Source organism: Xiphias gladius, chromosome 21 (assembly GCF_016859285.1).
Source record: "Xiphias gladius isolate SHS-SW01 ecotype Sanya breed wild chromosome 21, ASM1685928v1, whole genome shotgun sequence".
NCBI classification, from domain to species: domain Eukaryota; kingdom Metazoa; phylum Chordata; class Actinopteri; order Istiophoriformes; family Xiphiidae; genus Xiphias; species Xiphias gladius.
Genome location: NC_053420.1, coordinates 4,702,490 through 4,717,189, shown reverse-complemented (window position 1 = coordinate 4,717,189; position 14,700 = coordinate 4,702,490). Strand labels below are relative to the sequence as shown.

Here is a 14,700-nt window from a genome sequence, read left to right as displayed (position 1 = left end):
CTCCATGTACTCATGTACTCTCTCTCTTCCAACTGCTGATATCCAACTCGTACCTACCACTTTTGCTTCTGCACATACAACACTGCAACAGCACACATTACACACATCCATGCATTGCTTTCATTGCCCAGACTGCTGACTTCCACATCCCATTGTTCATTTGTGTTGCCTTTCGTTTTAATAAATTCCATTTGTTGTAAGTACTAGCGTGCAGTCCTGCCTTGGTTGGCACAGTGCTTTGTCTCTTTTTTGCATTACTGACGCCAGCTGTCACTCAGCTGAATAATGCGAAACCAGGGCCCTTTTTTCAGAAATCCGGTTTAACAAACTCTGAGCCTAGCCCTGAACTCTGAGTTGACCAACCCTGAGATGGGAAACTCAGAGTCTTCAGTTTCAGAACAGCTGATCAGAGTTAGTTCAATCAACTCTCGGTATGTTCACTGTGAGTTAAGCGAGTGCCTGGTGAATTTAAAAAAGCCATCATCAATGAAGCTCCAATAGAGTGAAGAGCAGAGCTTCCACTTTAATCCAGTGGAGCTAGAAAGATGCATGTGTGTAATCTTTAAAAAAAAAAAACAAGGCAGCAGCAGTGAAAGCGCCTCAGTCGGAGAAAAGATTCAGTAAGTTAACACTATTACATTTCTTTCAGCACGGTGCACTACACCACATTATTGAGCAGATGTTAATTTCCGTAATGGATGATAAAGTGATTAAATTCTACTGGTTGTGAGATTAAAATTTTAAATATATTTATTCAGCTGTAACCTGTAACCCAGGGACAAAGTGCTGGTGGCAGAAGAAGATGAAAATATAACTAATATAACGATACAGATAAAACATAAGTTTATAGATCTATGATTGTAACCTCTGACCCAGTAACAGCCTCATGGTTTTGGTGATTTGCAGTTGAAAAAGCGTGAGTGCAAATTTTTGGATGTCCATTTTGCATTTAAAAATCTTGCTCAACAGCATTTAATGACTATATTTCAAAATGTAGTGAGTTAAAATACAGTGACTGAAATGCTGTTGAAAAAAGTCAAAACTATATGCAGCCTATAAAGTCTTTTTCGCCGCACCGCAATCATCTTCACTCAGAAATACCACATAATCTACAATATCATGTGATAACTATGATAGGAATGTCCCATCAGTGCAACCAATCTCAACATGAGAAATGATTATTCTTAGATGATTATTCATTCATTGAGTCTCATGTGTCTAAAGCTTCACACGTTTATTATTATTATTATTATTATTATTATTATATTCTTGCAGCGATTAATGCATTGTAAGAGAAATTCATTGACAACCTATCAGTTGTCTTAATGTCCACAGTCACAGTTGTATAAAGATGGACAATGAATAGATTTTATTCTGACCCGAGGATGAAGCCACGATGTGATAATATTCTCTCTGTCCTTACATTGATGACTGATTGATCATATAAGAGGTAACGTCAGTAAAGACAGGTCTTCGGTAACAAACTAACCTCCAATCGGGATTTAATCCTCTTCCAACGTAAACTTATGCAAATGAATGCGCTCCGACACGCTTTGATATCGACTGCATGAATGACGAAGTGAAACGTTATGTCAGACAGCTGCTTCAGGCTCAGCAGGAGGGGAGGAGACACAGAGAAACTCAGGGATTGTTGAAGAAAACCTGCCAGCGAGCAAGAGTACGTTCACAGAGTAAGTTACCGCGGTATCTCAGGGTTCATGAACTCAGAGTTTTCACTAAACTTACTTTCTAAAACGGGGCCCGGGGGCAGAGCTGTTGCCCTAATAATAAAATGGGAAAGGGTTCTTCATTTCTACCTGACTAGTGGGGAGTTCCAGGTAAATATCCTCTGGTGAGGTCAGCAGCATTTGTGAGTCGTTGAGGTCACATGAGTCAGTGACCCTCCCGGTCATCATGTGAGTCGTTAGGATCACGTGGGTCAAGGTGTGGATGGGTGCTGACACCTTGTGGGTCGTTGGGGTGGAAAGTGAGTCGTTGACCCACCCTGCCATCAGGCAGCCATCACTCACCCGCATCCACTTCAAACGCTGAAGAGCAAGCTGGCAGCGGTAGATGCTGAGCGAAAGTCGGAAGAGCCAAAGAAACCAAGTTGGAGAGCGTGAAGGTTTCAGCAGCCAACACTCGTTCACAAAACCTTTGCAGCAGAGCTGACATTTTATTTGCTGTTTATGATTTAATGTTGAAGAGTTGCAGCACAACAGAGAAATTAAACAACAGATGGTCCCAACTGAATGGTTGGTCAGACATGTTGTTCCTGCCATGCCAATGCTCCCCATAAACAATAACGCTTGGCTGCAGTTGGTATCGTAACTTTTCTTTATGGAGTTGTCTGCATAACTGGAGAGCATCTTCTGATTGAAGCTAATAATTAAATCAATATGTACAGCATCAAATGTATATAGGAAATACTCAATATAACTGCAGTTAGACAACTGCATTGTTTTTACAGCCATTTAACTCTGAATCGTTGTCTTACAATCATGATCCAGCTGACCTTTCGCACAAACCACATGGATGGAGATCATTACAATCATCATTACACTTTCATAAACAACTGTGGTAGTTTTTGAGAATTATAATCAGAACAAAGCCTTAAAAGCCGAAAGCCTACGCCTGAAATGATCGTGGCCAATTTTACTAGAATATGTAGGAAAACATGAGTCTACAGTTATGCTAGTGTCTTTGTGAGGCTGTACTTGGGAACAGTAGTGCTTTGAACTAAATGCTAACCTCAACATGCTGATGTAAGGTCCCTAGAGTCTGCTCAGATCCTGGTAAAACTGCATTTTCTTCTTATTCATCCTGGGCTTGGAAAAATTTACAAGATAAACTTCATTTACAAACACTGCCTTCACATTAAGACATTCAAACCACATTCTAAAAGTGTCTCATGAGTAACGTAATTGTTTAAATTGTCAAGTTTCAGCTCTCATGTCTCTCAGGCCCTGTTTTGTTGCATTTTCTTGTGTTGTTATGTGTGACTGTTGTACATTAGTGACGCCTATTTTATGTTGCCATTTCGGCCAGGTCTGTCTTGTAAACGAAATAATGTATCTCAAGAAACTTTCTGTTCAAATACAGGTTAGATAAACAAATAAAATGTTTATTGTCTTAATTTAGCATGTTATCAAGCCAGTGGTTGTTGAGAAACTACACTGGCAAGGAAAAGTGTCAACCTGTTGGTGAAGCTAGAGGAAAAGTCTGGGGAGATCACATAGAATTCATCCGCTGGGGACAATAAATGTGAGTACAAAATGTCATTGAAACCCATTCAGTTGTTGTTTAGATATTTCAGTCTGGACCAAAGTGGTGGACAGACCAACAGCACCATCCATAGAGCGATGCTAGCATGGCTGAAAACAATCAAATATGGGAACGACTCTTCAGAAAATACTCGTTTATGTTTTTTGTCATTAAGTGAACTACATTAAAAAATTCGAGAGTTTGACTGACAAAATTCTTCACATAGTGTTTGTGGTATCTGTTTTTTCTCAGCCCTGAGGAATAACTTAATATATAGTTACATATACTTCATGACTCAGAGAGTCAAGTTCTCGTCCTAAACATAATTACTGTCCTGCGCATATTTTCTACAAATGGAAACAAACAGTATAAAGCCTATTAGTACAAAAACACACACAAACATAAATGACCAAAAAGATAACAAATTCCATGGAAGCGAGACTATTTGGAGGATTTGGAAACTCATGGAACATTTTATTTGTTCCACCAAAAGATCATCTCTGTCTCAGGGAGTCAAGTCCAATTCGTGAACAAATCAATCAACGTGAAACAAATCAAATCACAACTGTGCAAACAGTATAAACAAGGACACACACACACACACTCAACTATCTTGGATGGTTTACTGAGGGAACTAGAGTGTATCCAGCTGGGTTTATCCCTCTGTTTAAATGAAGATGTTATTTTCAGGGTGATTAAAATGTCTTTTGGCTTTGATTTATTTTTTATGTAATATTAAAGCCAAGCTACAGTTCCAGTTGTTTATTCAGCTATTTGAGACACTGAAGCCTCTTATTTTGAAGCCCATAATAAGCACTTAGGCATATGACAAAGATATTACTTTTTAGGTATTAGTGTCTGCAGAGGCTTTTTGTTTTCAAATAACTCACAGGTTCAGGCAGCGAATGAAGGGAGGTTTGTGAAGGAAAGTTAGACTCAAGTTGGAATCTTCAAATTTAAACACTTGCTTGTCGTCCAAGCTAAAAGTTCCCTTTTCTCTGAACCTCAAAAAAGGTCACTTCATCTGCCAACTTCCCCTTAGAAGTTTATTTCAAAAAATACCTGAGCCACAAATGTAGTGGATTGTTAAGTCAGCCAAACAGTAGCGTGTCTGAAACATAATCAGGTGTGTCTAACACCCATTCAGATCGTTCTCTTGTGTAAGCTTTTTTTTCATTGCTGTTTGACCTTTGATCTCTGTATGCTTGAGACCATCCGCAGATGCTGAGTTAAACCTACCGAAAGACAAGAGTTGACTCTTAAGTGCTTTATTGAACAGAAATCGCCTCCACAGACAGAAGCTGATGGGTCACATTGTAGCATCAGATCAAGGAAGGGCTCTGGGCCAAAAGTCAGCTGTGGCCACCTAAGGAGCCCATATTACGCAACTTAGTTGGGTCATTCGTTGATCAAATTCAAATTTGCACAGCTAATGTATCGACCGAAATATTAAAAGTTTCTAAAAGTAGATTTTGATACAAGGTGCTTTTTACAAGATGACCTAGAGATTAGGTACAAATGCAGTACTCCCCTTAAAGCCCTTTCCATTTCAGTTTATTTTATCAATAAATGAAATTGTCACAAACTAATTGCCAAACGGGGTACCCGGGGCCTTTGTAGCCCCTGAGAGTCTGAGGCAGTGTCCGGCTTTGCCAGGACAGTAATACGGGTTTAAAGTCCAGTATATGCAGGACGTGTCGAGTGCAGCGAGCATGTGCAGGACCAGATATCACCATCATGTGAGTTGCACTGCTTAAAGTAAGCTTGACTTTGCCACAGGTTTCCAGTGATTTTGTACCACTGTCGCAGGTTGAAACGCTGTCATCGCAACCACTGGCAGTTAGCTGGGTGATGTACAAAAGCCAAGTAGGCAGTGGAGGGTGAAAGTTTTTATCAGTGTTGGACTCACAGTGCAGGGCTATGCAGTTTCCCAAAAGCCATATGTACCAGTGAAGACCTGGTGCATACGGTACTCAAAATAGTATCCATAGAAATACTTTATATTTGGAAGTAGAGAATATAATGCGAGTTAAAACTTAGACCTGAAATGCACTTTTCCGTTCCCGTCAATAAACACACCTTAGCTCAAACATGTCCATCAAGAATTGGGAGTCAGTCAGTCACACATTTCTGCAGCTTTCATGTCATCCATTATAGTTTTTGAACTGTAAAGCTTTGGCCAAGCCAACATTCTCCCTTTGTAAACAGTTCTCTAGCCTCTCTGTGACTCTGTTAATATGGACGAGCTCGAAGTCCCATGGTTAAAGCTACTTGCGGTCCATTGTGGCTTAGACATGTTGCAGACCACAAGGCAAGTCACCCAGTCTCATTTAAACCCATTTTGCACACGGCTTCGCCTTAAGATGTACAGCCCAATCAACCTGCATTGACTGGATAAAAGAAGTCTCATGTTTTTTAATTCTGTGTTGCATTGCAGCGATATGACTACAAATAACCAACTAACCTTGTTTTTGAAATTCAAGAGAAATTCAGAAACAGTCAAACACTTTTTCTTGTGGCTTGCAGTAGTGTGCTTGACAGAGCACTATCACATACCATTATGATACATATACAGTAAATGACCCGAATTTGGTATTTCAGTCAGAAACGCTCGCGTCAGAGAACTGAGTATTTACAGTTCACTTTGACGTGTCCACACAGTTTGTAAGTTGCTGCATAAAGTAAGTCTGTCTTGAACATCCCTCTCAAGATCCTTTTTTTCATTCTTCACGTAACTACTGTTGCCTTTCACGTGTACCACCCTTTGCAGCACCACGATCACCTTCAAGGAGAGACTTTTCAAAAGTTAGTTATCCCCAATAGTATGATTCAGAAAATTTCTGGGAGAGGGATCAGGAGGAGAGTGTGACGGCAGGCTTTTCAACCTGTTTACGAGTATGGCCATTCAGCGCAGGGTGAGCTATTGTGACCGGCTAGGGTTAGCTTAGATGCTGCCATCTTACTAGTTAGCTCACCAGCTAGTCCAGCACCGACACTCAACCACATCGAGAATATTATAAGAAAACTTTGATACGGGAACTGGACTGGGGAAAATACTTCCAGAACCCACTTTGCAACTCTAGCGTCAGGATAGAGTTGTTGTTGGCTTTGAAATCTGCATGTTGTTTGCTTGAGTTGAACTCGATATAAAATCCCTGCAAAAGGTTTACTTTGTTGCTGCAGTGAATCCTTCAATTTACATAAATAACATTCCATAAATAGTACTCACTGTGAAATTTTACTGTCAGAAAGTTCTGAGTGGGAAATGTTGTCCTTAACTTTTTCATAATTGGGTTGTAAATTCCTACCTGTCTCCCTGTGAAGGAAATCTCCCAATATTTCTCCCCAGTGCATATGCTGCAGATGCAAGTTATTAGCCAACCCTTTTTATGCAAGCCCAGTTAACCTAATGAATTCTTTGTTGACTAAGTATTTACCACCTTTAACGCTGTTGAAAGTCATGTTTCACTGGACCTTTGAAGATTTCTTAAGCCACAAATGTGTTGACAGCTGCAACACATCTCAATGAATGGAACATTTTTTCCTGACTCATATTGTTTAAATTATCCATTTAGTTTTTGCCTCGAAACACTTAATCATGTTCAGAGATGAGAGGCTGCAGCCAATCCATCCCAATATTCACACAGAAAATCCATAATATGGAAAACTTAAAGGTTATTTATATTTTTAAAGGCTTTTCACCCTGTGCCCTGCAAATTATATTCATAATGTGTTTTCATATATAATGTAATGTAAATGCACCCATTTTAAATCAACATTTAAAAACATCATTAGCTGGTGATTTTGTCTCTCATTAATAATAGAAGCTTAAAAGCCAACAGTACCACAGCATGAGATAAAAGACTGGCTTACTTAAATTTAAAACTGAAATCAGCAACAGATTCTGAAGCATTTAAGACTGCATCAATAAAAACAATCTGTATCCATCCATTATGAATATTTTCAGACCCGTCTCAAATCTATCTTTCATAAGCATCATCTTGGGTAACAATAATCCTGACTGAAAATAATATTTATGTCAAATATCAATCAGGCCACCACAATGGCCTCTAGCAATCGCTCTAAAAATTAAAAGTAAAAATAAGTAAAAGGTTTGAATTAGATCAGAGAAATTCCTGATGTAGGCAATGTGTCTGTGCTGGTCCACTTCAATTTACAGTTAGTCCTGCTTTCAGCACAATAGATCACACTACACTGACTATACAGACAGGATTAAACAGTTGGTATTCCTGGGAAGGTGCTCAACTGGTCCCACACTTATTTAACAGGAAGACATTTCTTTGTTAGCGTTGGGGAGCATGATTCAAGTACTCTTGACACTTCATATGGTGCTGCACAGGGCTCCATACCTGCTCCACGTCTATTTTTCATGCTCCCACTTGGCTAAATTACAAAACAACATGTTGTGAAATGTCATAGTTATGTGCATGACACACACTTATATTGTCACCTATGGCACCTGACAGCCCAAACAGTACAAATAACAGACTGCTTAAAGAGTATTACAACTCAGATGACGTAACAACTATTTGAAGCGAAATGTGAGCAAAACAGGATGTGGTCTTAAAACTCTGAAAAACAGGCTGAATCTGAAAAAGTCTGGGTGTTACCAGAGATCACGGTTTAAATTTCAGACTGCATATTGTGTCATACCATATCTTGCACTTAAGACGTCAGCTTGTACAAAATGCAAAGCAAAACACCATTTTAGCACCTTTACACTGCCTCCCTGTCTCTTTTAGAATTGAATTTTAAATTTTATTACGTAGTTCACAAGGCCCTGAATGGTTTAGCAGGCCCTTACTTGGTCGACTGTCTCTCTCTGTATACACTCAGCCCCTATCTTAGGTGATTGAACACTACAGCACTGAATGTACAAACAGTTAAGAAGCATGGAGTGGCAGCCTTTGTCTTAGATATCAGACGTGCAACTTCCATGATTTCCTTAATAGAAACATCTTAAGACGTTTTTAATCTTGCTTTAAGTAGTGTGTTTAAAATTTTGTAGCCTTTCCTATTTTATTGAATGTCACTAAGGTATTTTTTTTCTTTTTACTCAGTTTTATTTTATGATATCTATGTTTTTATATTTATGTTAAGAACTTTGGGTAGAATCTTATGTATGAAAGGGGCTACACAAATGATATTTATTATTATTATTATTATGAATCCATTGCATTAACAGTATAAGGCCTAGTACACACGTACACAGATATTGTTTAATCTTAGCTTTTCTCTGTGTTTTGGTCTTTCGTCCACACACAAACTGCGTTTTAGGTCACTGAAAATGGACCTTTTGCAAAACCCCTTCCAGGGTGAAGATCCTTTGTTTACATGAGGCAGTTTTGTGCAATGGTGGACATGGCCAAAATAGTGCTGGTTTTATAGTTGCTTACAGGACTTTACACATACATGTACAGTTACTCCCCTTTCCTCAATACACCATTGGTGTTGGCATGCCGGAACCGGTGGACATTTTTTTAGGCTTCTGATTGGCCGACATGGCTTTACGGTTAGGGTCATATCGTCGTCTGTTGGCGTGACAGGCCCTTGCCACCGCGTGACAGCATGTTTTTTGTGTTTTCATGTGGACAGAGATTTTTTTTTTTTAAAACAGTTCTTGTATGGATGGAATTTCTTTAAGAATGAAGGTGGAACATCCCCATTTTGATAAATACCTGTGTACTTCATTCTCTGTCAGTGCAGGAAGTACAATTCAGCTGAATACTGTACCATAACCCCGTGCATTAGCTGTTGGTCTCTTTTTTTCCTGGTTCTTTTTGGTTTCAGGTTACATTCACACTCTGGTTATTTTCACTCCCAATAAGGGACACCATTGTTCTCTTGGAGGAGGACTAATGTGTGATCATATGCAGTGATTTTTTTTTTTTTTTTTTTCTACTTTTGGTCTGTCATTTTTGCAAATCGCTCATTGGTTCTTTTGAATTCTCATTTAGGGATGCACAAATCCCCTTGCAGGTCTTTTCTTCCTCTTTAGTTTCTCCCTTCTATGAAATCTGGGACACGATGCAAGGATGAGGTGCGAGGACAGATGAATTTACATTTTGAGGCAGCACATCATAATTAGTTGTATTGGCAATATATATTGCACATATACAAACACATTAAATATATATACAAGGCCTTTTTGTGTGGAGTTTGCATGTTCTCCCTCTGCCTTCTTGGGTTTCTTCTGGGTACTCCAGCTTCCTTCCGAAGTCCAAACACGTGCAAGTTAGGTTTATTGGCAACTCTAATGACTTTTTTTTCTCTACAGCTCAGCCTGGTGATAGACGGTTGACCTGTTGTACCCCTTCCAATGTCTGCTGGGATTGGCTGGCTATTCACTAAACTTTTGTCACTTATCTTTATCTTTTTCTATTTAGTCCCTATGTTAGACATGTTGCATCCTAAAGTTTGAAACATGCACACGAAACTCTTGGACTACAGCTGCTAATTGATTGTACAAATTATTGTTAGTGTAAAATGTGCTCACTCTGCCCATTAAGGCTATGTGAACTCCTCATTGAGGCTCATTAGTCTGAGTTTACAATCTGCACTAAATAGTTTTAATAACACACACATTTTATAAACACTGGCTTCAAATTAAATTCCCAGTTATTAGGTCTATTAGCGGACACATTTCCACCACTAAATACAGACACTCCAATTGATGGCAAAATTGAGTGTAAATGAAAACCACATTGGCGTGTGGAAGAAAGGCTGTTGTTGGCCTAGTTGGTCAACAGAAACTATAACCACATGGAAATTCAGTGAAACCTCATCCGGCACAGACCCAATGAAGGTAGAGGGGAGCCTTGATACAGGAAAGCTGTTAATCTTTACAAATGTGAAAACACAAAATAACTTCATACTTCTAAATCCTTTAATCAACTGTGGTTAATAACTGTTAAACCAGTTTCTCTGTTCAAGTTTACTGAAGTACTCTCTTCACAGGAAAAGAAGGAAAAGCTTAAAAACATAAAACGTGGTGTGTAATTTTATATCTTCAAGATGTTAATACTGTGGAGTTTGAAGTTGAAATCAGAACTGAAAAATGACAAAAACGAAATATTTTTTACCTTGTGAAAATATAGATAGACAGATCTCAAACAAAATTAGCCAGATTATTTGTTCATGTCACCCATTTTATTATATTTATTATTATTTATATGAAACGCGAATCTCCAGCGTAAAGTATATTAAATTGTAATATTTATATAAGGCCCTCTGCATATTTTGTATTTTTTTGAAACATCTCTCTGGGACTGGCTTTCAGTGACTATAATATCGTGTAATGGTGCACATTTTCCTCTTAAAATAGTCAAATCACCATGTGCAATTTAAGTATTTAGTAGACTTGAAAAATAACTAAATAAAGTAGGAGGATGAAAAATTACGTTACACTGAAAGCCGTCATTTCGCTGAGCTCATCCTGGCTGCTGCTTTGCTACATCCTACTTTTCGAATTGTACGTTCTTTCTGAATAAATCTACTCTATTAATTAGTGCTTATGCTTCCCCTTTTTGTCCACGGCGATCTCATTGATTGCGTACAAATAAAATGCGAATTTCAGGACATTTTGTGTCTCGCGTTTATACAAGCTTTTCGTGTGTCATTTAACGCCATTGTTGTTAGGGATATGGTTAGAGGAAGGTTAGGGGTAGGAAATTAGAGAAATGACGTGGCACGAAATGACACGCCGAAATTAAAAGAATGCTTAGTGATAACACGCAAAATGACTTAAGGAAATTAGAGTGTAATTCATACGCCAAGTGTTGAGACAAGGCTGTTTGCTCCCAGTGAAAGAGCTGGGCTGTGACGATGAGGAGAATGCTTATATGTCCTCCAACTAAGGCTTTTAAATTCGGCACAGATATGGCCATCAGTGATGTACCCTTGACTCACTGTTACAGCTTTCATATGGCTTTCATAGGAAAACACCTTCGCCTTCAAAATGAAAACATTTTGCTGTAAAAGTAACCCGTCTTCTCGTCATTAAAGAATTTAAAACAGGTGCAGAAAGAGCAGCTATAAACCCCGAACAATGATTACTTTTGATTTTCAAGGTGGTCGGACAGCACGACATACAACACTTCTTTTCAAGTATAACCCGACCCTGAGGCTGCGTCTGAAATATTTCACTATTTATTATTCGGCATACCACATATATATCGAATCTTAGAGGACTATAAAGTATTATAACAATTTTTTGATGCATTGTTAGATAATTCCCTTCCACAATAAAAGGCATGTCAGTTCTTACTAGACATGCAGACACTACAAAACGACACACAAAGACGATCTGACAAAGCCCTTTGGCGGGCGTGGGCACTACGACTCTTGTCCATTGAGAGCAAAGGAGGATACAGTGTGAGGTTGTTACAGAACCAAAAAGTCCACAGTGGGAGGAGGTTGTGGTGGATAATTGGTCAACAAAACATCAGCCTTTGATGCAGTGTCAACTGTTTCACTTCCCGGTTCAGCGTTGGTCTCTTTTATGACCGTTGTCATTCCCTAACCTTAATCACTGTTGCTACAGTTGCTGCCGTGAAGTCAATATGCAGAGAGGACGGGACGGTTCCCCAGAGCCAGCGCACCAGCTGCAGACAGAGATACTCGCGACTCCCCTGCTACTATAGCCAAAAATCACACCAACATCATATCCTGGCAAACTAGAAAGTAAGCCGAATGTCCACGGGCGAGTAATTTAACATTACAGGACACACAAAAGTCACACCGGTACCTGCTTGCTAACTAACCAGCAGGGGGGCAGCTGTGGCTCAGGAGGTAGAGCGGGTCATCCAATAACTGGAAGGTCAGCGATTTGATCCCCAGCTCCTCCAGTTCACATGTCGAAGTGTCCTTGGGCAAGATACTGAACCCCAAATTGCCCCAAACGCGTGAATGTGTGTGCAATTGGGTGAACGTGGCGTGTAGTGTAAAGCGCTTTGGGTGGTTGATAAGACTAGAAAAGCGCTATAAAGGAGCAGTCCTTTTACCATTAGCTCTCACAAACATTAGTAAACCGGACAAAAAAAATACTGACCCTATTGGCTCTGTGAAACAGTAAAACTAATGCTACCCACCTCTCGAGCAACCTCTGCATCCGTCTTCATGCCATTCAGTTCTCTGAGGTCGCTCCACCATAGTTGGACTTGCCATCAGGACTATCGGGACATATCCCAGTGGGCGTCAAGCGGGGCGCTGACATTGGTGTGCCGCTGGACTGTTTAGAAGACTTTTAAAGCTCTCCACGGATGGATAAGTCCGAGGATTAATTTCTTTCCGAGTCGGACCATGCAGTCTCCACTCTTGGAAAGCCTCACCAACGTTAACGCAGGTCTTCCCCCTCGCCTGATCATAGCCCGTCCTTTTCAACTTTTGTCCTCAGACCTTCTCCTCTTAAACTGTTTCTCGGCCATCTCTCCTTTTCTGTTGTGTAGCACCGGAATTACCATCTCACTCGCTCCCAATGCCCCCTTTTATTCCCCTCCCCCTCCTGTGCACTATCGTGATCTCCCCCAGGTGTTGTTTGGCTGGAATTGTCGTTCCAAGCCACTTTGTTTATATCCCGTTTACAAGAGCCAGGGCTTCGCAGGAACACCGGATTTTTGTTCAGTGCACACACAAAACAGACATGAGGAGATATTTTCTGAATCTGACAAGAAGTATATTAGATTACAATCACTTACTCTACCTTTAACCAAGTTTTTTTTTTTTTTTTGCCTTAACCTAACCACACCTTAACCATAGAAGTCAGAAGATGATTTTATTTTTGCAGCAGCGATTTGTTACCCTAAGCATCTGATCAGAAAACGCCCCTATAGGTCATTCTGGAGGGCAGTTACGAACGATGCATTTTGTCGTTACGTGTTGAGGACTTGTTTAGAGGACCATAGTTCATAGTGAAAAATGTCAGACGCAACTTGGGAGCTGACAGCAGAACTATTTGGTGGCCGGCCGTTTGTTTGACAGTTTGTCATTGCTATAAGAAGTAGACGAAGTCATTTTTTGAGAATGTTCAATGCAGAGTCAGTCTCTAATTTAATTGATAAAGTGTATTGGTCATCATGGAGAATGCTTTGGCACTCTCTCGTGTCGTAAATGCATTAAGTGCATGATTTGAGTTTTCATTGATATAAACGACACTTTTCAAATCTTAAAAATGATAAAAATGTAGACAATTATTAAAAAAAGGCGTTTCAAGATATTAAGCCCCACTACAGGCCCCTGAGACATTTGACTGGTAAGTGGCTGTTGAGTGTTTTGGTGAGAAAAGGCAGATGTGGAACTGGTGTGATCTTACTAAGGGTTGATGAGTCTAAATTTGGATTTTTATAAACAGCAGTTTTAAATATAAAAAACACACCCCAAGGGAAGTAATATATTAAAAAAGTTTAGTGGTATTGCTGTGTTTTTATGTTTTTAGCACTGTAAAACTTTGTTTACATGTCTTTTGTTTACAAGACGTTGGAACTTCGATTCATCATTGTTATGCTGTGTGTTTTGTTGCAACTCCCACATCTGGATTCTGGTTAGATCATCTCAAACCTCCACTCTGAAACCACTGGAAAACTAGGGCAGTTTGTAAAAAGGTTTGCAGGTTCCTGTCCTGTACAGGCTCCGTATTGGTCTCAGCGTGACGAGGCTAAAGTTGAAAAACGACCGAATGAAAATGAAACAGGGTGGACTCACCAGATCTTTTTTCCAGTGTGAATAAATCTATTTCAAGGAATGGTTAATTGATTCGTCTGTCACTTCTCTCTGGGAAAAATACAGTGTTATACACATGGTTTTAGACTGATAAATCCGGTTAACGAGCGGTTGGTTAATTTGAAACATTGTCATTGCTTCCCCGTTGTGTAACGCCTCTGGGACTCATCAAGGATGTATTTATCCATATAAAGTTAAACACTTTACTTAAAAGTACAAAAAAATTCCATCAGCTGTAAGTAGTGTCTTCACAAATAAAATGCTGTCTTTTATGGGCTCGTGGGATGCAGACTTCCCCTGGAATTGTGAGTACCAAGTTATTATGGATTTAACATTGCTTTTCTACACATTTACGCTTAATGAGTCAGTTTTACTACATGTCCTCCTAACACAACATTATTCCCATTTATTCCGCGGTTTCCTTTCGGTACATGTCCTCTCATAGCATTTCTAGGCATGTTCTGTGCCGTATCAGCCATATTTAAAGATAGCGGTCGGTGCGAAGCACAACTAGTCCACTCCGCTTCTCTGGTTTCCCTGGCGCTCCTCCAAGTTTTCGGACAATTAGCTGAATGACCTCTGCCGTCACAACAGGGATTATCAGAAACAGCAGAAAGGTGGTGCACACCTCACCGACGGTAGAAGGGAACGTGGAAGTCACAGCGGAAGGATCCAGTCTTTAATGCGAGGTAATGCTAT

The 14,700-nt window shown here is 39.7% G+C and overlaps 1 protein-coding gene across 1 annotated transcript in view; it reads right to left on the bottom strand.

The window, feature by feature from the left end:
- asip1 (agouti signaling protein 1) overlaps positions 1-12,690 on the bottom strand; it is a 37,946-nt gene extending 25,256 nt beyond the window's left edge. Inside the window, exon 1 of the mRNA XM_040158588.1 lies at positions 12,375-12,690. Within this exon, the coding sequence (XP_040014522.1) occupies positions 12,375-12,404 (30 nt within the window). The 5' untranslated portion in view covers positions 12,405-12,690. The remainder of the gene's footprint in view (positions 1-12,374) is intronic.
- Between the last annotated feature and the right edge of the window lie 2,010 nt (positions 12,691-14,700).